We start from the raw sequence: 24,887 nt of genomic DNA, 5'->3' as shown, positions 1-24,887 counted from the left end.
CAAGAAATGTGGTCAGGTATATATATATAAACTGGTTAGCTACAGGTAAGTATATTGTGTAAATGCAGCCATGATTTCAGGCTTGGTGACCACATTTTTACTCTGCCACAATCAAAGGAATCTAGTATGGAACAAAAAACAAGATAAAACATCTTATTCATTAAACCAAAAAGAAGTCATCAGAACAGAAAAAAAGATGATGTCATATAGAGGCCTCGGAGAAAGTTCAAGTCTTTTTAAGAATTTCTGGAAAACAGAGAGGGTTTTGTTTTAATCCACTGTTTCCCAAATCTCAGCAACCTTAAGAAGGATGGGCTTGAATCCACACATCTTAAAAGTCCCTGAGATTAAGAAAGAGTGGTCTGCAGTCATCTCTGCCAGAAAGGAGGCTGCTCCAACGTGTCGGGCCTGCAACAGAAAAGCAGCTTCAGCCCCCCCCAAACATCTCAAGCCTAAAAAACTTTTTAAAAAATTGAAAATGGAAATATATTACTTTTTATTGAACATAGTGTTAAGAGCAGACTTTCATTTTTAGGTCATTAATGTTCTGATTATCTTTTATCATGATTCCTCTTCTGCAGAATCAGAATTCCCTCCACCTGTTACGTATTTTATAAAAGGACATGGGATATCCTGATTGCATATCAACCAGGCTCACATGTTGGGTTAAAACACTGTTGGCTGGACGGCGATTCATTTACAAACACAGCCGGCAAGAATTACTTTATTCAGCCAGTTGGGCAGATTTCGGCAACTCGGTTAATTCAGTAAATATAGTTCAAGCAAATATAGTTCAAGTTTAAGGAAGAATTAATCTATGTGGAAATATAGCCATATCCATCACATTCAGTTTGGCCATTTATTGGATTCAAGTTCGACTGAATGCCACAGGATTTACTGATTTATGTTTCATTTGTTGTAGCTGATAAACCCTTTTTGTAGGACTGACATTTAAAAACAGATTTCACACTTCACACCTGGACTTTCCCAACCCTTTGCATGTGGCAGTGTTTTTCAACCTTGGCAACTTGAAGATGTCCGGACTTCAACTCCCAGAATTCCCCAGCCAGCGAATGCTGGCTGGGGAATTCTGGGAGTTAAAGTCCGGACATCTTCAAGTTGCCAAGGTTGAAAAACACTGGCATATGGTATCTTCCATTTATACAGTGATTGCAAACCCATGCATGTGGTGTGAGCATTTATACATGCATTTTACACAGACAAACCCCTAAGTAAGTGATACAAGCACCCAGAAACCACAGCAAACTTCCTTAAAAAGCCTGAAGACTAATTAAAAAGATAGAAATTTTTTATTAAAAGATAATAGTTTTATTAGCATTACAACATAATAATGCTTTAGATTAATTCAGGAATGAATCAGATAAGTATTGCTTGTAAGAGGAGCAAGGAAGGATTGATATATTTTCGACTGAGATCTGCAAACTACATAAATCACTATTGTAAGTAAAAAATCCATTCACCCAAGGACAAAATTTGATATTAAAAATTGATATTTGAGAGAGGGGAAATCAAAGATTTATCACCTGCAGATGCTGTTAACGTAGCCACACTGCCATTTTAACGTTACAGATGTTGCAGGGTGTTCCGTGCCTCTGGTTCACTGTTCCATTTGTGACAAAAACTGCTGGTAGTGGGCTCGAGCGGGAAAGTGGTCAGCTGGCCTGTTATGAGCAGTCCACACCGGCTCTCCAACAAACAGCCTCATTGCCTTGACATAATTCTGGGAGGAGAAACACAAGGATCCACACTCAGTATAAGAATTTACTTTTATTTTAAAAAATGTAGCTCAAACTACCAAAAGGTTGAAAGAATTAAGGACGAAATTACCTTCGGGTGGTTTTACCACAAACACTGTTAAAAGAGATTTTTATTTTTTACAAAAGAAGCATTAGAAAATATAAAACAAAATCAAAGTGACTTTACTCAAGCCTTAGAAAATACCCAAACTTTTAAAAATGCAGCTAAACCCCACAGCCTGATTTTCTTGGCCTGGCTTGCAATATTGACATTGTGGAAGAAATAATAGTGATATAAATCAACTATCAACTCAGCCAGGTACCAGAGTCGATATATTCAAAGTCCCATAAGGGGGAAAGGAGTTCTTTGGACATTTGGCAGATTTAGAGCTCCATCGTTTTATTGGCCTTGCTCCTCGAGTCTGGAAGAAGCTGAATTTGAACAGCTGGTGCTTTTCGCGCATATCATCTCAAGCAAAAGTTGGTGTGATGTTGTTCTTCAAAACAGGGGGGGGGGGCAGGAAAACTACGTCCGTTTAAGTGAAAATACTGCTTTGTGTATGATATTCCCTAGTCCAGAGGGTTGGAAAGCACAGGACACACCTGGAGGTTGTGACTCAACGCCTGGAGAATCACAGAGCTATTACCCTGACCTAGAAAACTGTCCATAGCTCACAAACTGGGTTCCACCACAAATCCGCGGTAGACAAAAGCACGCTCGACGAAAGCGCGTATGTGACGTCATCACAGCGCGACGAAAACATCGCGCTGTGAGCGGTAAATTTAAAATTAAAGCGAAAACCTTACCCTAACCCCCCCAAACCTAACCCTAAACCTAACCCTAAACCTAACCCTTAACCTAACCCTAAACCTAACGCTAACCCTTAACCAAACGCTAAACCTAACCCTAACCCTTAACCTAACCCTAAACCTAACCCTAAACCTAACCCTTAACCTAACCCTAAACCTAACCCTAACGCTTAACGTAACCCTAAACCTAACCCTTAACCTAACCCTTAACCTAACGCTAAACCTAACCCTAACCCTTAACCTAACCCTAAACCTAACCCTAACGCTTAACGTAACCCTAAACCTAACCCTAAACCTAACCCTTAACCTAACGCTAAACCTAACGCTAACCCTTAACCTAACCCTAACCCTAACCCTTACCTTTATGTGAATCGGCTTGCTTTAATTTTATTTTAATTTCAATTTAATTTATTTTAAAAAAATTTCGTCGCGCTGCTGATGACGTCAGGTACGCGCTTTCGTCGAGCGCGCTTTTGTCTACCGCGGTTTTGACGGGTCCCGCACAAACTGATATTCAGTGTCCACTTATTGGAGTGTGTAACAGGACTACCAAATCTGGGGTGAGAAAACCCAGGTGGCCTACAGATGTCGGGAAAGAATTGCAAGGAGCTCACTCAAGGCAGCCATCCAGCTGTCGTGCTATTTTTGCAACCCAACCCCAGAGATCTTGGCTTTGAGTTGCAAAGAATTCAAGAGGCGACATCCACTCCTGCATGAATGCTGTTGCACTCGAACTCTCCATTCACAAGGGCAAGCATGCCATTAATGGCACAAACGTTGAAAAGTCTCAAGGGCTTCTTAAAACTGTATCTTTGTGACAATCCAACCAAGACTGGGATTCATACTCTCTTTTCTTTCTACAAATCACGATGCAAATAAGCTACTCTACAACCATCTGGGCTACTTCAGCTATCAAGAGAATACAGGAAATATAACTGGGCCCGGGATGGCTTCGTTCTCACACTACAGTGAACTGCAATCAAGGATGACCAGGGACAAAGTCCTAGGTCCGTCTGAGCTTGCTTGTTAACAGCAGTTTCTCTTGAAGCAACAAGAACAAGACCCTCCCCTCAATCAGGATCTCCAACCTCCTTAGCTGGAAGAAATGGAGAGCTTCGTTTCAGAAAGGGAAAGAAGCTTTCGGGTGGCAATCTTTTATCTCTCAGTGAAGAAAGCGAATAGTTCATTCTCTCTCTCTCTCTCTCTTTTCTCTCTCTCTCTCTTTCTTCCTCCCTCCCTTCCTTTCTCTCTCTCTCTCTCTCTCTCTTCTTTCTCAGCAGGAGCTGGGTAAGAAATAGCTCATTTCATCACATGAGCTAAAACGGAATGTGGTCCTTTGCTTATGATCGACAGCTCCTGCTATAACCATGTTAAGCCTTTATATTACCCCGTAATTATTGACTTATATTTTTAAATGTTAGCCCCTGATCAGGAGCAGCATTTTAGCAACAACTGCTTAATATTTAAATTAAGACTTTTTTTTAAAAAAAAAAAATCAGTGGCTTAGCCAGGCCACTTTTGTGTTTTGAGTTACTAAACAGTATAATACCAGAGACATTAGAAATCAAAAGAAAGAAAGGGTGTATGGAGGGTCGAAGTGGTATATTGGGATTGTATTTTGGGGGGTATTGTTGACAAGAGGGATGGCTGTGTTTATTGCTCAATGTTATATGGCCCCGGTTATGCACAGTATGTGACTGTACGAAATGAAATGGAAAATAAAACATATTTACAGAGAAGGAAAAAAAAGTAAAAAGAAATCAGGTTATGTTGGACTAAGATTTTTTTTAAAAAAAATCAGAATTGTGTGTTTGAGTTGTGTTATTTAGGAGGCATTGTGAGGATGAGGGAGGGGTTAAGGTTTTGCAATGGAATGGAATAGAATGCCTAGCAATCTTAATAAAACAAAACACATTTATTGCTAGCAAAAAATCATTTTGCATATTTTCACTGTGCAATAAAACCAACAAACTGATCTCCGATCCATGGCGACTAAGGATAGAGAGGCAGCAAAATCCGAGCTTCTTTCGACCTCCTGTTCCGAATGCTTTGTATCCTACACAACAAGCCACACAACGGAAAAAAGCAGAGCGGATCTCCCGAGGCTCCCGTGGATAGTTGCTATGGTAACACCAATCCCTTACTAAAAGATGGATTTTATGACAAGGCTGGAGACACAAGTGCTCCATTTATCTATAAAGATAGCGGTTCAGAGCCGAGAAAGCATATGGGCTCTCATACGATCCTTCTCTGAACCTTAGGAATTGATTTCTAAGCCCAGAGAGTTGCTTGGAAGTCAAGAAAGTTTTCGATACTGTGCTACGATTTCAAGCAAGGTGACTCCACCAACACCAAATCAATGATTTCCCATCAGTAAGATGCTAAAATTGTTAGAATGGGGTATGGATTTCTAGAGGTTGCTTTTTTCAAGATGCTAACCATACATTTATACCATGACCCGTCAAAACCATGGTCCACTAAAGCGCGCCCGATTAAAGCGCGTACCTGACGTCATCAGCAGCGCGACAAATATGACCGCGGAGAAAAAAGGGTGCTTTAAAAAGTGCTTTTAAAGCAAGCCGATTCACATAAAGGTAAGGGTTAGGTTTAGGGTTAGGGTTACGTTAAGCGTTAGGGTTAGGGTTAGGTTAAGGGTTAGCGTTAGGTTTAGCGTTAGGTTAAGGGTTAGGTATAGGGTTAGGTTTAGGGTTAGGTTTGGGGGGGGTTAAGTTTAGATTTACCCTTTAATTTTAAGTTTACCGCTCACAGCGTGCTGTTTTCGTCGCGCTGTGATGACGTCACGTACGCGCTTTCGTCGAGCGCGCTTTAGTCTACCGCGGTTTGTGGTGGAACCCATTTATACATTAGGCCAGTGTTTCTCAACCTTGTCAACTTGAAGATGTCTGGACTTCAATTCCCAGAATTCCCCAGCCAGCGAATCCTGGCTGGGGGATTCTGGGAGTTGAAGTCCAGACATCTTCAAGTTGACAAGGTTGAGAAACACTGCATTAGGGATTCATAGCCGAAGTATTACAGAGCTATGTTTTTATATGCTGGTTTGCATCTGCCTCAACTCTATGTGGATTTTATTTTATTTTATTTTACTTTTAAAAAAAACCTGTTTCATACAGATTCGTCCAGTGTAAATCGGTGATAGATGCCAGCAGGAAGCGTGATCATGTCGCCCTTCTCCATAGCGATCCGGATCCACTGATCATCTTTATCGCGAACATCAAAATATCCACTTCCTTCCAGGATGTAGCGGATCTCATCATCCAGGTGTAAGTGCTCTTCATAAAATGTTTTTATCTAGGAGAAGGAAGGGACAGAAGAGGAAGCGTTTTCGTGGAGCAAGTCTATTACGAACACAGAGCACAGTGTTTCTCAACCTTGGCGACTTTAAGTCCTGTGGACTTCAACTCCCAGAATCCCCCAGCCTGGCTGGGGAATTCTGGGAGTTGAAGTCCACAGGACTTAAAGTCACCAAGGGTTGAGAAACACTGACATAGCATATTGCATTGCTGCACAGATTGTAAGGTGCTACTTCCACAGATTGTAAGGTGCTACTTGGACTACTGCAATGCACTCTACATGGGGCAGCCCTTGAAGAGCATTCGGAGACTTCAGCTTGTCCAGAATGCAGCGGCGCGAGCGATTGTGGGTGCACCCCGGTTCACCCACGTCACACCTATCCTCCGCGAGCTGCACTGGCTGCCTATCGGTCTCCGGATACGCTTCAAGGTGCTAGTCGTCACTTATAAAGCCCTTCATGGTATTGGACCTGGGTACTTGAGAGACCACCTGCTGCCAATCACCTCCAATAGACCGATCAGATCCCACAGATTAGGCCTCCTCCGAATTCCATCCGCCGGCCAATGCCGATTGGCTACCACCCGGAGGAGGGCCTTCTCTGTGGCTGCTCTGGCCCTCTGGAACGAGCTCCCCGTGGAGATTCGGACCCTCACCACCCTCCAGGCCTTCCGCAAAGCCCTTAAAACCTGGCTGTTCCGACAGGCCTGGAGCTGACGAGTTCCCGTCCCCGCTCGAATTGTGTGCTTGTTGATTGTTTTTAAATTGTTGTAGTTGTTTGTTCTGTTGTTTTCCTCCTGTTTGTATCCCCCCCCTCTTACTTTGGTTTGTGAGCCGCCCTGAGTCCCTCTGGGAATCGGGCGGCATAGAAACGCAATAAATCAAATCATAGAAATGCAATAAATCAAATCATAGAAATGCAATAAATCAAATCATAGAAATGCAATAAATCAAAATGCTCAGGCTTTTGTCAACAGGCAGCTGTTCCTATGTTTATAAGGTGAAGAGTTTGAAGCTCTCTCAGAATGATCCTTAGAGCAATTATACCACGTGGATGGGCACGCGTGCAGCAGATGAAGGACTTCTGATCTTTGAACATCTAGTTGGGAAACATTTTAAAAGCACATTCCTACTAATCCTGACTCTCCATCCAGCCTCAGTTTGAGACCAGCTGTTTGTAACATTAAATCTGTGTGTGCTGAGTATTGAAACACCAGTCTTGTCACTGCAGATAACACGAATTACGTAAAATCCAATGAGCATGTTGATTGCATTCTTTCCCTGCTCTATGCCCAGCACAGAATGTAAGCGCTTTGTTCCCCCTTGACCAGATGGCAGCACGCTAGTCAAAAATGTGCAAGCTGGCAACTTGGGGGGGCTTATTTCAACGAGTGAAGCACCCTTCTAAATTGCTTGAACGGTCCTACTAAAAAGATTGTCATCTATGGGCAGATGAAGCCATATTTCTCTCTGGATGGCATTCTTTTCCAAATATGCCTGTCAGCCTCTGCTTTGCTGTTGCTTCGGCTGCCATGAGACGGGGAGGGAGGGCATGGTATTTGGGAGGGGTTACTCATTGTGCTGGAGGAAGGTTCTGGAGCTCAGCTGCCTGTCGGACTACGCATGCGGAGGAGATTCCCGCCAGGACTAACGGCACCGACATTCCATCTTGGTGATGCCTTTTGAAGTTATCTCAAACCTGACACTTAGGAGAATTATGATTGGACTGTAACTGGGATGCCAAGGGGTGGGGAATGGGCTATTCTATATATCCATCGCTTTCGCGCCTAAATAATCAGACTTTGCTTCGCTATGCCTTTAATCATCTATAATTAGTAAAAGTTCACTTGATTTCTACTCATGGAGTCTCGTGGTCTTCTTTCCTAATTATCTAATGGAGAGGTTCTGACAATGCCCTTCCTAAAAATCTCACAAATTTCATGCCACCCCCCCTCCAAACAGACCGTACCTCGATACATTAGGATTAAGGTAAAGGCTCCCCTCGCACATATGTGCTAGTCGTTCCCAACTCTAGGGGGCCGTGCTCATCTCCGTTTTAAAGCCGAAGAGCCAGCGCTGTCTGAAGATGTCTACATGGTCAGGTGGCCGGCATGACTCAACGCCGAAGGCGCATGGAACACTGTTACCTTCCCACCAAAGGTGGCTCCTATTTTTCTATTTGCATTTTTACATTCTGCTGGGTTGGCAGAAACTGGAGCTCACTGTTAAGCGGTGCTAGGGATTCGAACCGCCAAACTGCTCACCTTTCTCATCGACAAACTCGGTGTCTTAGCCACTGAGCCACCACGTCCCATGTCTCTAATTAGGATTAGATCAGTGGTTCCCAAAATGGGCAGTACTGCCCCCGGGGGGCGGTGGGATGACTTAGGGGGGCGCTAAGAGGCAAGGGGGGGCGGCAGGAAGGGGTTAAGAGGCAAGGGAGGTGGTAGAGGAGTGCTGGAGGTTGTCCCCTCGCAGGATGCAATTCTGCCTGGGGCTCTGTTGGCCGCCAGTCAGCTGCGCACCTCCGGCAGGGGTGAAATTCAGCCGGTTCTGGCCGGTTCTCCTGAACGGTAGGACAAATTATGGGCAGTTCGGAGAACCAGTAAAATGCACCACTGACTGGCTCCGCCCTCACCTCCCGCCCCTCCCACTCCCTCCTTTTCGTACCTGGCCTGCCTAGAGGCTCAGGTGCTGCTGCTCCCTGGTTCCCTCGCTTATCTCAACCACACAGCCCAGCAGATCTCTGCCTGGTGAGTCTTCCTTTGCCGAGGTGGCGCAGTGGTTAGGGTGCAGTACTGCAGGCCACTTCGGCTGACTGTTTTCTGCAGTTCAGCGGTTCTAATCTCACCGGCTCAAGGTTGACTCAGCCTTCCATCCTTCCGAGGTGGGTGAAATGAGGACCCAGACTGTGGGGGCGATATGCTGACTCTGTAAACCTCTTTCCCTCCCTCCCTCCTTTCTCTCCTTCCTCTCTCTCTTTCTCTGTCCTCCCTCCCTCCGCCTCCCTCCCTCTCTCACACTCTCTATCTCTTTCCCTTCCTCCCTCCCTCGATCCCCCCTCCCCCCCCTCTCTCACACACACACACGGTTTATCAGTTTGGATGGCATATGATCCTGAAAAGCTCTGACTGGCTAATAAATGAAACGCCCACCTCCCTTTCCCCTTATTATCAGACTCAGTGAAGCCGAGGAGCTGCTAAGCCTAATCAATAATAAAACAGATGGGGGGCAATAAACCAAAACTCAATGCAGACAAAACCGTGGTGCCATTATTAGGCCCCCCGTTTGCCTTGGAGAGGCGTTTGGAGGTTTCAATTCAATTAAAACAAAGAAGTAAAACCTCAAATCCTGCTCAGAAAAATCAAGGGCTCTTTTCCCTTGTTTAAGACAAAAGGACGTTCATCTATTCAACTCAGTTCCCCTTAACGATTGTAGCTGCTAATTTCTGTCAATTGACGCTTCAAGGTCAGACCCCTGCATAATGCATTATAGTACAGGTAGTTCCTCGACTTATGACCGCCATTGGGGACAGAATTTCCACTGCTAAGTAAAGCAGTTGTTAAGCGAGCTGCACTCGATTTTATGCTTTTGCCCCAGTTGTTAACGAATCCCTGCAGTTGTTAAGTAAACCACGCAGTCATAAAATGAATCCAGCTGCTCCCATGGACTTTCCTTGTCAGACATCTGGCTGGGAAAGTTGCAAATGGCCACGATGCTGCAGCCCTCAGAAGCAGATGCCAGTTACCAAGCATCTAATTTCTGATCATGGGACCACGAGGAGGCTGGGAGGATCAGTGCATAGGAAGATTAAGTCATAAGTCATCTCTTTCAGTGCCATTGTAACTTCAAGGGGTCATGAATTACGTGTATTGTGTTTGTATCCCCTTTTCCCCTTTTGAGTTGTTCGCCGCCCTGAGTCCCTCCCGGAGAACGGCGGCATACAAATAAACTAAATCTAAATCTTAATCTTAATCTTAATGAAATAAATGGTGGTAAATTGAGGACTACCAGGAGTCTGAAGATAATTCTTCAGGAACACTCAGTAGAACTTATAAGGAATCCAGTGGCTAAATTCACATTGACTTATTTACACTGAATTAAACTATGAAGGCTACGGTTTCCCCAGTTGCAATGGATGGCTGTGAAGGTTGGACCATAAGGAAGGCTGAGGGCCAAAGAATGGAGGCCTTTGAACTCTGGTGCTGGAGAAGAAGACTCCTGCATTGAGTCCCTTGGACTGCAAGGCAATCAAACCAGTCAGTCCTGGAGGAGATCAACCCTGGCTGCTCTTTAGAAGGCCAGATCCTGAAGAGGAAACTCAAAGACTTTGGCCACCTGATGAGAAGGAAGAAGGACTCCCTGGAGAAGAGCCTCATGCTGGGAACAACGGAGGGCAAAATAAGAAGAAGGGGACGACAGAGAAGGAGGTGACTGGATGGAGTCACCGAAGCAGTCGGCCTGAGCTTCAATGGACTCCAGAGGATGGCAGAGGACAGGAAGGCCTGGAGGAACGTTCTCCATGGGGTTGTGATGGGTCGGACAGGATTTCGCAACTAACAACTATTAATATAATGTTTGTTTTGGTTTAGTGTGATATGTGACTTCTACTAGTCACTCAAAAAAGCCATATTTTACAATGCCATCCTTTAACACAAAATATGAATCAATCCACTGTGGCTTAGTCCACAAACCATGATTTTAACATGTATGCGCATGCACGCATACACATCGCCCCTTTATTATTTTCACAGATAAGATGGCAAATATATCCAGCACATCTTCCTCCTCCTATTTCCCCCACAACAACCACCCTGTGAGATGATGAGTTGGGATGAGTATGAGTGATTGGCCCCAGATCAACCAGCTGGCTTTCATGGCTAAGGAAGGACTTGAACCCGTGGCCTCCTGCTTTCTAACCTGAAATCCTACCCACCAGATCAGACTGGCTCTGTTGTTAATATGTTGAAGGTTGATATGTTGTTATAAACCCAGTCACTAGATCTACACTCAAAATGCAGTGTTCCCTGACTGGATGTCCTCCAGATGTGCTCTGGAAACACACTCCTAGCCCGAATACCGTTTCACAGTCAGGGAGCACCAACTATTGTGGGGACAGCTGAACTCCTGCTATAAATAAATCAGTAGGTTCAGCGGCTACGGATACATCCCAAAGGAATACTATTGTGTTCTTCCTGCCTGCCTCCCTTCCTCCTACTCAGCCTTTTTTTTTTCCTCCTAAGTGCCATGAGAGGTTTATTAATATAAAGCAAGAAAGTAGACTACAAAAACACTCCTTACCCTTTAATTCTGAGCATGGGCAACATCTGGTTTTTAAACTCCACCGATAACCTTTTGCAATGCCAGTTCTGAAACGGCAGGCTCCGTCCTTCATGGAATTTATCAACTCTCTGCCTAACAACTCATTAATTTCTATATTTCCTATTTCAGAGGTTCCCAAACTTGGCAACTATTAAGACTTGTGGACTTCAACTCCCAGAATTCTCCAGCCAGCTCTGCAGAGCTGGCTGGAGAATTCTGGGAGTTGAAGTCCACAAGTCTTAAAGTTGCCAAGTTTGAGAACCACTGTCCTATTTCATAGTACGGTATCTGACAGTAAGAATAAATAAAAGTGTGACAGAATGAAATCTTCTATCTCTGGGAAGATAGGACATTGGAAAGGGTCAGATTCCCAGAGGTTGCAGCCAAATCAAAGCTTCGTTTATTTATTTTGTTTCCGCTTCAATGCATCTAGCTCATTTTGACAGGTTTCTGACAATGAATCTTTCGGTGGCCTAACTATTTTTCAAAAGCCAGGTTATGATCATCCCTCCTATTACTGCTAGGAGAAAGTCTAAATCTAGTAAATAAATAAAAACCACTATCAATGGCAAAAGTGTTTTGCCTTTCTTAGGGTAATTTTTAAAAATGAACGCTAACTACAACAAGTGATGACATACCAAAAATGAATCAAGGGAAATAGATCAGGTATGCATTCTTAATGTTCTCCGGCGATCGACTAAAATATTCATAGCACTTCAGATGCATTGCCTTGACAACCAGCTAAGAAAATTAAAGAGGAGTCTCTCTTCCTGAATTATCACTCTCAAAATCTCACACTTGTTATTTCCTTTTGGAAGCTTGATATACTATACACACTCTTATGTCAGGAAAAAACTACTTTTTTGGTCCCCAGCTCATTTGAACATTCCTATGCCATGCCTTTGCTGGTTCCACCACAAATCCGCGAAGCCCTTATCCGCGGAGACATAAGCGCAAAGACTAATTCGCGCCGTTCGAAGCGCTAAGGAAAAACACAACCCTACCGCGATGACATAATCGCGGAGGGCAAATTTGCGCATTCCCAAGCACTCAGTACCCTAACCCTAACCCTAACCCTAACCCTAAACCTAACCCTAAACCTAACCCTAAACCTAACCCTAAACCTAACCCTAAACCTAACCCTAAAACAAACCCCTAAACCTAATCCTAACGCTTACCTTAATTGAAATCGGCTTTCTGCCGCGGCGCCGTTTTAAAGCGCCCTTCTGTTGCCGCGCTGTTGTTGCGGTGGTGATGACGCGCGGTGATGACGTTGCGGCTTTATCACCGCGATTTTGACGAGCGTGGTTTTGTCGTGCCACGGCCTTTGCTTAGCCATTGTTTATTAAATAAACCCACAATAACATCCTAATCCTAATAAACATATTTATGGCTCAGCCCCAGCAGAATCTGTAAACTTGACCACTATTTTGAGAGAGCAAAGTGATTTTGAGGACAGCCTCAACTTTAACAGGAGCAGCAGGAATTAAACATGTGTCATTGCACCAGAAAAAATACGTATTTATTAAAAAGTAATCTATCATTCTATCATTACATTCAAATGCCAGAATTCTCTGGCTGCTAAGTTACCAGAACACATTGCTATAAAATTTAGAAAGCAGATAAAAGATATATATATATATATACTCATATATTCCTGTTGCAGAAGACACGAAGTGGGACTTACTTCTTAAACAAAGGGAATCCACTGTTCAGACAGCAGAGCAGAAACTTTTAAAACTGGCACACACTCTAGTGGCAAATTCCAGTCTTTACAATCCCCTCAAAGCTCAAACAAAGCTGCAGTTATTATTACCTTCTCTTCATAATTTGGCAGCCTGTCTTTGCTTATCGTTATTATATCCATCCAAGAATAATTTTTCTCCTTACGGATTTTGGCTAATTCTGGGTCGGTCTCGTAATTGTCAGCATCCAGCTACAAAAAAAAGAAAAGGGGAAAAAAAAGGATTGTCTTGGTTTACTCATTTAAAACAAGGTAACGGCATTCTGAGTCACAAGGAAATTAAGATCTCTCTAAAGCAAGTGTTTCTCAACCTTGGCAACTTGAAGATGTCCGGACTTCAACTCCCAGAATTCCCCAGCCAGCGAATGCTGGCTGGGGAATTCTGGGAGTTGAAGTCCGGACATCTTCAAGTTGCCAAGGTTGAGAAACACTGCTCTAGAGGATTAAAAAGAACCATATGGAATAGACAAGCTGATATATTTGATATTTTGGTTATATCCCCCACCATTTCTTGCCACTGGTCACCGGATTAGCTGAGTCTGATGGAACTTGGAGTCCAAACTCTGCCAATTCTGTCTCCTATTCCCTGTCCTTACCAGATCTCCCTACAGCACCTGAATGCTTCAAGTTCAAGAAGGAAGAACTTAGAAAAGAAACTCTTGGCTTAAGAACCACAAAATTCTACATAATTGTGAAGTGACTTATACAAGAATCAGGAACTGAGTTTGCACATCACATTAAGGCGTAATGTGATTTGTGTTGCTTGGATTTAGAGTGCAGTGTGGCTCTAGCCATTAAGTTCTTAAAATCATGGTTTACAGCACAGCATATTATGTGATATAGACCAAGCCTATATCACATTGTTTCTCAACCTTAGCAACTTGAAGATGTCCGGACTTCAACTCCCAGAATTCCCCAGCCAGCGAATGCGAATGTCTTTTTTTTCATGCTGAATTGAGGAAGAAATGGGGCTACAAAAAAATATGACTTGTTTAAATATGATTATGCTTCGCACACCATTGAAAATTGGGTCACCTAAGGCTGAGCACCATCTAGCAAGATTTGGCAATCCTAATAGTTTATATCTATTCACTTTCCAAAGATTTCGCCTGCAGCCTTGCAACTTTCTTCTCGTGAAAGCTCAACATGTGGTGTCTTTAAGCGATGAATCATTTGTCAAAAAGAGGGGAAAAAATTAGTGGCGAAGAAAAAAAGGTGAAATACTCAGTTTAGTGTTTTTCATCGTTTTGGAACTCTTGGGGTTGATACAGCACAATACCAATTCTGTAAAGCAAAACTCTCCTAATTATCAAATTAATATCTCCTTCAGATAAATGACTTTTACTACAGATGCATGCATGGATTCTCCCAAGTCATGCAGAGCATCAGTTTCCCTGATATATTATTCTGCAAATACCACCCCCATCAGCCTAATCATATGAATGGATGCACCTTGGCTTCGGAACAATCCCACAATTTCATTAGATTAATGAAACATTAATCTAAATAAGGATCAAGGAACATCAGGATGGCTTATTCAAAGGATAAAGCATCTTCAGAGATTAGCAATAATATTCTTATTTTCTTTTTTCCCCCATAGAAAGTTTTTTTTATTTTCCATTTTCATAGCATATAATCACATGTATACTATTATAGTCAATATCATATAAGAGCCAAGGTGGCGCAGTGGTTAAATGCAGCACTGCAGGCTACTGCTAGATCAGCAGGTCAGCGGTTCAAATCTCACCGGCTCAGGGTTGACTCAGCCTTCCATCCTTCCGAGGTGGGTAAAATGAGGACCCAGATTGTTGGGGGCAATATGCTGACTCTCTGTAAACCGCTTAGAGAGGGCTGAAAGCCCTATGAAGCGGTATATAAGTCTACTGCTATTGCTGCTATTGCTATCATGCTGTATTATTAAGTAATTACATCAATTCATCTTACCATCAACTACCAAAGAAGAAGAAGAAAACAGTTATTGGCTCTTCTGCTCTCCATACACCATATTTATACCTTATCCGACACTTTCTTCCCCCTCTCTCCTCCCCCTTTCTACATTCTGTCTTCCTCTCAATATTCTTATTTTCTTGATCATTTTGATTCTTCAGAAATGAGATGATGACAAACGCAGCCTTGTAATGTCATCATTAAATTTTCCAGAGAAGGGGAAACAGCCACCTCGAGAGTTTTAAACCCTTGCTTAAAGCTTAAAGGTTTATTGCATTTATATGCCGCCCTATTCCCGGAGGGACTCAGTCCCTTCCCTGGGTCATCCGCAAGGCAGCTTGCCATCACCAAGAGGGCAGGTTTCCAAAACAACAAAATTAGCCTTAGTAGGGAAAGCAGCATGAATTGAGCAAACAAACGAGATTAAGTTTAAATCCTGACAAGACTAATAGGACTTTCCTAGCATATTTATCAAATGTTGATGCCGCTCAGCTCCGTATGAACAATACCTGCATTTGCCCACCTCCTAAATCAGGAGTTTCCAACCTTGGCAACTTTAAGCCTGGCAGACTTCAAAACTGTGAGAATTCCCAGCTTTGCTTCCGAGGCACGCTAAAAAGTTGGCTTTTCCAGCAAGCCAGCCTGGCTTGAACAAAACAAATCAAATTATTGATTACTGCTGATTTTAATTTGCATTCTTTTTTTTAAAAAAAAGTGTCATTGTCAATTTTAATTGGGTTTGGGGATATCCTGTTGAATTTCTTCTTAACTTTTGTATTATGTGCTTCTTTTAATGTTGTACGCCGCCCTGAGTCCTTGGGAGAAGAGCGGCATATAAATCGAATAAACCTAAACCTGAACCTGGGGAATTCTGGGAGTTGAAGTCCTCCAGGCTTAAAGTTGCCAAGGTTGGAGACCCCTTGTCAGCCTCTGCTTTGCTGCTGCTTCGGCTGCCATTGAAACGGGGAGGGGGGGGCATGGTATTTGGGAGGGGACTACTACTTGTGCTGGAGGAAGATTCTGGAGTTTCTGCCGCCTGTCTTACTGCGCATGCGGAGGAGGTTTCCCGCCAAGGCTAACGGCACCGACATTCCATCTTGGTGATGCCTTTCGAAGTTATCTCGCACCTGACACTTGGGAGAATTATGATTGGACTGTGACTGGGATGCCAAGGGGTGGGGAATGGGTTATTCTATATATCATTTGCTTTCGCGCCTAAATAATCAGTCTTCGCTTTGCTACGCTTCTGATCATTTATAATTAGTAAAAGTACACTTGATTTCTATCAATGGAGTCTCGTGGTTTTCTTTCCTGATTATCTAATGGAGGAGTGCTGACACCCCTATTCTAAATGTAATAGCTCTACTTCAAAGGGAGGAGAGGCAGTGTAGAGCTGAGAGAAGTACCAATGCATCTATCTTGCCCAGCTCATCCAGAGATTGCCCTGGATTTTCCAAGGCAGTTTTCCTGTTTTCTAGATGTGTTGGATTTCAATTCCCATCCCAAACCACGATGACCTTCTATTGCCATAGCTGAAATCCAACATACCAAAGGGAATCAGGCTGATAAAAGCTATTATACGGTAACAGCCTTCCACTTTTTTAGGTGTACAATAAAGTAACCACCAAAACAAAAGTGCAGGAGATTTTGGATTTTTTTTTTAAGGTACAGGTTTTAAGGCCTACATGTTAAATTAGCCAATTCCACCTAAATAAATACAAATTATTGATGAATGACTAGGAGAACAGTCCTCCGTGGACTTCATTAATTGGAGCCATAAAGGGCCGTGCATATCGCGATGATACCCAAAATAATACCGCTGGGAGGCTACGTTCTCAGAAAGGCCGTCCATTGTAAATGGGCCCCGTCCAAAGGGCCAAATTAAAGGAGGAGGAAAAACAGCTCTTCCACTGCAGAAATCACAGGAAAAAAATGAGCAGGTATCCTCATTAGCAAAAAGGGCATCAGAAGTCAATGAACAAATACTTCTTTTCAACAAAGTAGAAGATAACTCCACACACGTCATCATCGGAGGATCATCCATTTCAAAGCAGCTGTATATTCTGCAAGTAAAGATGGAATTCTATCCAATCAGCAAAAAATAAAAACCAGCACTGACTACAATCGTATCATTAACGTTTTCTTCCATAATCTCATCTTGAAACAAAAGAAAACAAATCAGACGAACCAGAAACGGCCCCTGCGATGTTCTATACCCTCTTTCCCCCCAAAATAAGACAGGGTCTTATTTTCTTTTCCCCCCCCCAAAAAAAAGCACTTGGCCTTATTTTTTGGGGGGGGTCTTATTATTTTTGAGGTGCAGGAGGCAGGGAGCGTGGTTACACTGTGTTGCAATATTTTGGGGGAGGGCTTATTTTGGGGGCAGGGCTTATTTTAGCGCATGCGCTCAAAAGCCCAACTGGGCTTATTATCCGGGGAGTCTTATTTTCAGGGAATATAATTATTATGTGGCGATCATAATGAGTAGATACCATGGATTGGTTTTGCTAAACATGCCTGAGGAACTGAGGACTGAAAGTCCTTACATCATTAAATACAAAAGCATCCAGATCGTCCTCGTCCATTTCCCAGGCAATCTTAATGATCCAGGAGGACAGGATCCCACCAACAGCAGCTAACAGACTGGAGCACCTTGTCCACTTCCTCTGGAGTCCCAGGGCTCAAAGGGCTTCAGATAATTACATAAGATCTTGCTCCAAAGGCTTCTCTCTGGCCATAGTCCAACCCAAACACGTAGGAGCAACTTATCTGCAACTCATAGCAAGAATACAACTCACAGCAGCTGGTCCCTCCCTAACTGTCAGCCTCTGCTTTGCTGTTGCTTCGGCTGCCATGAAACGGGGAGGGAGGGCATGGTATTTAGGAGGGGTTACTCATTGTGCTGGAGGAAGGTTCTGGAGCTCAGCTGCCTGTCGGACTACGCATGTGGAGGAGGTTTCCCGCCAGGACTAACGGCACCGACATTCCATCTTCGTGATGCCTTTTGAAGTTATCTCACACCTGACACTTCAGAGAATTATGATTGGACTGTGACTGTGATGCCAAGGGGTGGGGAATGGGCTATTCTATATATCCATCGCTTTCGCGCCTAAATAATCAGACTTCGCTTCGCTACGCCTTTAATCATTTATAATTAGTAAAAGTACACTTGATTTCTACCTATGGAGTCTCGTGGTCTTTCTTTCCTAATTACCCAATGAAGAGGTGCTGACACTAACAGCCACGCAAAGCAACAGGAAAAACTAGCTGAAGGCACAGAATCTCCAATCCCCTCCATTAAGTCACCCAATCTGGGGTTTTTTAAGCCTCCGGGGAAAACTAAAATTAGTCTCCAGCATTATTAATGTAGACACTATCCTGTATGGCAGTGGTTCCCAAACTTGGCAACTTTAAGACTTGTGGACTTCAACTCCCAGAATTCTCCAGCCAGCTCTGCAGAGCTGGCTGGAGAATTCTGGGAGTTGAAGTCCACAAGTCTTAAAGTTGCCAACTTTGGGAACCACTGCTGTATGGTGTCTTCTTTTTTTTTAAACCCTGATGCCCTCTGCCTCACAAGACAGAAACCTTTTCTGCAGGAATGGGAAGAAGTCCAAGCAAGCGATGGATTTTATATTTTCATGAACAACAGGGAGCAAACCTTGTTCCTCTTCCAAGTAAAATGATTTTTGCAACTAAATGAGGTCCAAGCAGGCCTTCCCTGAGCGGTTTCCTACTACAGTTCCCATCATCCCCAGCTCAAGCAGCCAATCAAGGCAAGGGGAAGAAGGGGGTACTGAACTGTCTTTGTGTGTGTGTGTGTGTGTGGAATTAGGGAGGGCGAGTCTTTTGCATTTACGGGAAGAATCGCTGTTTGTAATTTGCATACATCTGTTGCCTTCATAGCTTATTGGTATCAATATTTATAAGGGCAATGCACGATATTCTTCCGGTCAACTAAACACAACACACAATGGACCCGCAGAGGTGAATTGTGACGCATGAAAGCTTAAAGCATGATAAATTTGTCAGATGTCGAGGTGTCAGCAGATATTATCAGCGATGCTAATGATTACTGTTATTAATAACTGCACTTGTTTTGCAAATTTCCTTTCGGGACCCACTAATGTCCCAGAGAGCTACAGCAATGGCCCCATTGGATAAATTAGATCCAGAAAGGGCCAAGGGGCTCACACAAAAAGCTCCACCAGGCCAGAAAGTGGTTCAACTGGCAATATTGTACAGTGGACACTTAACTTTGGCTAGGTTCTGTGTGTTTTGTGTGTCGGTGTACATGTTCACGCATTAGTCTGTCCTGTTAGTTTGGGTGGTGGGAGGTAACTGCAGACCCTACTTAATATAAGAGAAGGAGATAAGAGTAGAAGGGAGGCAACCCAGAGCCTGATTTAAAAGGTGAAAATGTGGCCGCATTTTGTCATTGAAGCAAATGCCATCAGTCAAAACAGGAGGATTGCAGGAGCTGCCGTTTTTCAAGACATGAGATAACCCTGGATCGACCCCCATAACTGGATTGTTTTTCACGCATTTTTTTTTCAGGGTAAAGGGGTGGGGTGGGGGGAGAAACACCAAATAAAAAAATCAGTGGGAAAGACCAGCAAGAAAACAAGTGTGTGTGTGAGAGAGAGAGAGAGAAAGAAAAGGAAGGAAGGAAGGAAGGAAGGAAGGAAAGAAAAGGAATGAAAGAAAGAAAGAAAAGAAAGAAGGAAGGAAAGAAAGAAAGAAAGAAAAGGAAAGAAAGAAGGAAGGAAAGAAAGAAAGAAAAGGAAGGAAGGAAAGAAAGAAAAGGAAGGAAAGAAAGAAAAGGAAAGAAAGAAAGAAAAGCAAAGAAAGAAAAGGAAAGAAAGAAAGAAAGGGAAGAAAGAAAGAAAGAAAGAAAGAAAAGGAAGAAAGAAAGAAAAGGAAGGAAGGAAGGAAGGAAGGAAGGAAGGAAGGAAGGAAAAAGGAAAAAAGGAAAGAAAGAAAGAAAGAAAGAAAGAAAGAAAGAAAGAAAAGAAAAGAAAAGGAAGGAAAGAAAGAAAAGAAAAGAAAAAGACCAAGGGGAGCATTTTCCCCCCCGCGGCCTCTCCAAGGCTGGGATTTGGCCCCGGTTAACACAAGAACGAAGCGAGGCTACTCGAGGGCGGCCAGTGGGCTCTGTGTCCCCGGGGGTGGGGGGAAGGGGAGGCACTAAGGGCTCGGTCCCTCCAGGCAGGGCCGGAGAAGCGCTGCCCGCCACGGAGCACCGGTCAGCGGCGTCGGCCTCGAGCTCCCGCGCCGGATCCGCCAGATCCGGGCTTGGCTCCCTGCGAGCGGAGGCAGATCCCGGGCAGCCCTTTTGCAAGCCCGGTGCACGCGCGGCCCGCCTCCCTCCTCCTCTCTCCTCCCGCTGCTGCCGCTGCTGCTCTGCCTACTTTGGAGTAAAAGACGCCGATGCGGCTCAGCTGCTCCAGGCTGACCGGCCGGGGCGGCTGTGGGCGATGCGGCTTCCGCGGGTCCTCCGGGGAATCGTCCATGTACCAAGCCTCCACCATCGTCCCTCCGGGGCCAGGCGCCGCCCCGGCCCGCCCCGCGCCCGCCCCCCCGGCTCCCCTGGGCTGCAGCCGCTGCGCCTCCCCCGCCGGCTGCACTAAACTCCGGGCCGTTTAACTTCCAAGGGCGGTGAAGGAAAGTCCCCCGTTTGCTACGGAAGGGCCGGTTCCCCTCCGGGGCTTTGCAGGAGGAGGCAGAGCCTGTGCAACGGGGGAAGCGGCGCGGGGCTTCCCGCCAGTGCCTACAAACAGGGGCAAGTCCGGTCGTGGCATCCCGGATCGCTCCCCTCCCGGGCTGTCCTCGAACGCCCCACGGCGGGTTCTGCGGCTCACACACACACACACACAAAGACACAAAGCCTAGATGTCTTCCTTTGAGCTAATGGGTTCCTTGAGCACAGGTGACCCTCCAGCCCAGCATTTCTGTTGCTAAGTGAGGCGGCTGCTCCACTTAAGGACCTTTCTTGTCACAGTTGTGTAAGTGAATCACTGCAGTTGTTAAAGTTTGTAGGAAGTTAGCACCCACCGGTCTCCTGGAAGAGTGAAATATCCTAGGACAGTGTTTCTCAACCTTGGCAACTTGAAGATGTCCGGACTTCAACTCCCAGAATTCCCCAGCCAGCGAATGGACTTTACCCGTTATGAATTCCCACCCTAGTTCTGCTCTTAGCCAACCTTGAATGAAACTTGGACATCCTTGAATCGCAGCACAGCCCGTTTTTGTTACAACTAGGACTTCTTCGATATTTTCAGGGAGGGAGATTTATTTTGGGCATCCACAGTAGGAAATTAACTCTGCTTCGCTCTGTGGGGCTTTCTTTTGAGTGAGCTGACCCACTATACTCCCCGTCCCCCAATATTTACATACAATGGAAGCTAAGGTCTGCAACCTTTAAGTGCCGGAAGCTTTTGCAGTGAAAGCGAAGGCGGAGGGTGGAAACTGGCCAAGAGACGGGGGCCGGGTAGCTGTGATGCCAGAGGATGAGATCAGATCGCATGGCTTCGCCTAGGACAGTGGTTCCCAAACTTGGCAACTTTAAGACTTGTGGACTTCAACTCTCAGAATTCTCCAGCCAGCTCTGAGGAAGGAGGGAAGGAAGGAAGGAAGGAAGGAAGGAAGGAAGGAAGGAAGGAAGGAAGGAAGGAAGGAAGGAGGTAGTCAAATGGGGAGGGAGGGAGGAATAAGGGAGAGATAGAAGGATAGCTGGAAAAAGAATGGGTGGAGAGAAGATGGATGGATGGATGGATGGATGGATGGATGGAAGGAAGGAAGGAAGGAAGGAAGGAAGGAAGGAAGGAAGGAAGGAAGGAAGGAAGGAAGGAAGGAGGCAGTCAAATGGGGAGCTGGCTGGAGAATTCTGGGAGTTGAAGTCCACAAGTCTTAAAGTTGCCAAGTTTGGGAACCTCTGGCCTAGGAGAACGGTGTATGCCGATGTTTGTGTCTGTTTGATTCCACTTCAGATAAGCAGCCAAGCAGAAAGCTTGTTGTCATCTTGGGTCTCTTTGCGGAGGAAAACATGGGTAGTATTATTGCCTTTTCGCCTAGGAGAGAAGAAATGGACCGTGTGTAGAACCCCAAGAATTTATTGTGCTTAAGGCTCAAAGCTATAGATAGAGGCTTCGCCTTGAACATTAAATTCCAGACAGACCCTCGCTCACAGCTGGAGCCTTAGGAAGTACCAAATGTTGCATCTTGGTTGCGTTCGCTTCCTTCTCAATTATTTTTAATTTAGCTCCCCTCTTGCTTGTGGATTTCCAAGCATATGCCAAGCACAGCTTGCCACGCATCAAATGGTTTTCACTTTGCTGGTGCCTCCAAAAAACTGACACAGGGCAGGATCAGAAGCAATCAGCAGGGTTTTTTCTAAACTTGCCTGCTCTCACGGATGCCTCCAGGCCTGCATTTTCTCCAGCTCCCAGGACTGCAGGAAATGCACCTCAAATCAATTCTTGAGTCAGATGCTGCTCTCAATACCCCCCATTAGTCCCTCTAGGCGAAACTGAAGGAATTTCTTCTAAGCTAAGCAGGCCAGGAGGCTGTCTGGGAAAGACAGATAGGCAGAGAGGAAATGAGTTCTAAAGGGGCAGGTAATGGAAGACTTTGTTAAATGGTTCAGCTCTAGCTAGAAGGCGAAGGGATTGAGTAGCTGGGCAACAGCTGTCAGCACTGGGCTATCTGATTCTCCTTCTAGCCTCATAGCTCAAGTGAAGGAAGTTAAATAGTGCCGAAATAAGGCTTTTAGGTCGAGAGTTTTAGAAACATAAATATTAGTTGAAATTTAGCTTTCAGACAAGCCAGAATCTTACAGCTCTCTGAAAATTTATGCATTTATCATGGCACCAGCATTTTAGGTCTAAAGCCCATGATATAAATGCAGTGTTTCTCAACCGTGGCAAATTGAAGATGTCCGGACTTCAACTCCCAGAATTCCCCAGCCAGCGAATGGCCAGTGTCAGCAATCTGCATTTTTAAATAGTCCCCCAAGTAGAATTCCTATTCATCCCGATAATGAAAGACAAGTGGACTTTTCAGACAAGATAGAGAGGGGATGTTAATTCTAATTCAGTAGCATCAGTCTCTTTACGATCAGAATATCCATTTTTTGAAACTTTCTATTGGTTTCCAAACTGTAGGAACTTTGGAATGCTGAATTATCTGAACATGTTGATTTCTTCCCGAAAAGAAGGATAGGCTTGCAATTTTTGCAAACTATATTTTTTTGGGCCATTTAATCACGGTTGAATCTACATCAGTGTTTCTCAACCTTGGCAACTTGAAGATGTCCGGACTTCAACTCCCAGAATTCCCCAGCCAGCATTCGCTGGCTGGGGAATTCTGGAAGTTGAAGTCCGGACATCTTCAAGTTGCCAAGGTTGAGAAACACTGTTCTAGAAGACAGAAACAATGGTCAGAATCAAAATGGAATAGATTTTGCTTGTGCAGCAAAAACAATTTCGTACTGATAATTCCTGAACAACGATGCAACAAGTTATCTGAAGAGATGGCGGACTCAAGTAGACCGGAGGCTCAAGTAGGCTGGGTGGCCACCCTCCATTGGTGATTCCAAAGAAGTGGATCCCTGTAGTGCAGGGGTGTCAAACTCGAGGCTCGTGGGCCGGATTTGGCCCAAGGGGTGTTTAGATCAGGTCCGCATGCCCCGGCTGGAAATATCAAAAGGACTGGCCTGTTTTCAGCCTCCTGCAGCCCTCTGCCAGCCGAAAATGGGCCGCGGGTGGGTGGGTGGGAGAGAGAGATCATGCGGTCCTTCCATGGCCCGTTTTCAGCCGGCGCTGCAGGAGGTCAGCCGTCCTGCTGGCCCACAGAGGAGAACTACAGTGCTGATCCGGCTCTTGAGGAAATTTAATTTGATACCTCTGCTGTAGTGGAACTGGAATAGATTGCATTCAAAATCCATTCGTGTCCTTATATATTTCATTTCATTTCATTTTATTGGCCTCGTATGCCGCTCACTCCCGAAGGACTCCGGGCGGCTTACAATAAACAAAGGGAGGGGATAAATAGAAAAATAGACAAACAACAGTTTAAAATACGACGCAACATTCATAGTTACAGTGGGGCTGGCTATTTCAACAGCCCCCCAGCCTGCCGGAGCAGCCAAATCTTAGTGGCTTTGCGGAAGGCCGGGAGGGTAGTAAGGGTCCGGATCTTGACGGGGAGCTCGTTCCAGAGGGCCGGAGCTGCAACAGAGAAGGCTCTCCCCCGGGGAGTCGCCAGCCGACATTGGCTGGCAGATGGGATCCGGAGAAGGCCAAGCCTGTGCAGATCTTTACTCCAAAATAAGTTCTATGCAAATACAATTTAATCCCCCGTTTGTTTTTCATTTACAGCATTAATATACAGTTTATTTCAAATGCAACATCTAGAGATCTGCGCATAAAATAATAAAACACTATCCTCAAAATTTATAACCGCACTCTAAAACAAGGTCCACTTATTGCCCAGTCCCAATGGCAACGGCCCCAAATGCTGTGCTGAATAAACAGCAGTGGCTTTCCGAAGTGACAGTCAGATGGGCATCGACCCAACCCTTTATCTTTCCTGCAGAACTTCCCATCACCTATCATCCAAAATAGGAAGAGGAAGGTGCGTTGGATATGTTCGTTCATCTTGAGTTATTTGTGAAAATGAGAAAGGTGGGATACAAATAAAAATAAGTAAACAATCTGTTCTTCCATTCATAGAAGCACACTTAGCAGCCAAGCTATTACTGGTTCCACCACAAAACCGCGGATGACAAAATCTCGCTCGACGAAAGCGCGTACGTGACATCATCACAGCGCGACGAAAACATCGCGCTGTGATCGATAAATGTAAAAATAAAGCGAAAACCTTACCCTAACCCCCCCCAAACCTAACCCTTAACCTAACCCTAAACGTAACCCTTAACCTAACCCTAAACGTAACCCTTAACCTAACCCTAACCCTTAACCTAACGCTAAACGTAACCCTAA

The 24,887-nt window shown here is 44.7% G+C and overlaps 1 protein-coding gene across 1 annotated transcript; it reads right to left on the bottom strand.

The window, feature by feature from the left end:
- Positions 1 to 1,286: 1,286 nt before the first annotated feature.
- On the bottom strand, positions 1,287 to 20,446 carry ADI1 (acireductone dioxygenase 1). Its single transcript, XM_087702750.1, has 4 exons — positions 20,298 to 20,446; positions 13,015 to 13,134; positions 5,697 to 5,876; positions 1,287 to 1,741 (listed from the first exon to the last, which is right to left on the bottom strand). The coding sequence occupies exons 1-4, from the start codon at positions 20,415 to 20,417 to the stop codon at positions 1,619 to 1,621; spliced, it is 543 nt and encodes a 180-aa protein (XP_087558876.1). The 5' UTR covers positions 20,418 to 20,446; the 3' UTR covers positions 1,287 to 1,618.
- Between the last annotated feature and the right edge of the window lie 4,441 nt (positions 20,447 to 24,887).

The sequence above is a fragment of the Thamnophis sirtalis genome, unplaced genomic scaffold (genome assembly GCF_051295495.1).
Source record: "Thamnophis sirtalis isolate CommonGarterSnake01/CBP01778 unplaced genomic scaffold, rThaSir2_p1.2 scaffold_16, whole genome shotgun sequence".
NCBI classification, from domain to species: domain Eukaryota; kingdom Metazoa; phylum Chordata; class Lepidosauria; order Squamata; family Natricidae; genus Thamnophis; species Thamnophis sirtalis.
Note: the sequence above shows the minus strand (reverse complement) of the source record. Positions and strands in the feature narration are given on the sequence as shown.

Coding starts and splice junctions, on each gene's coding strand:
- ADI1 (XM_087702750.1), bottom strand. CDS start 20,417: ATGGTGGAGGCTTGGTACATGGACGATTCCCCGGAGGACCCGCGGAAG. Junction 13,135..20,297: donor TCGGCGTCTTTTACTCCAAA/GTAGGCAGAGCA, acceptor TTTTTTTTGTAG/CTGGATGCTGACAATTACGA. Junction 1,742..5,696: donor GATTTACACTGGACGAATCT/GTATGAAACAGG, acceptor TTCTCCTCCCAG/AATTATGTCAAGGCAATGAG.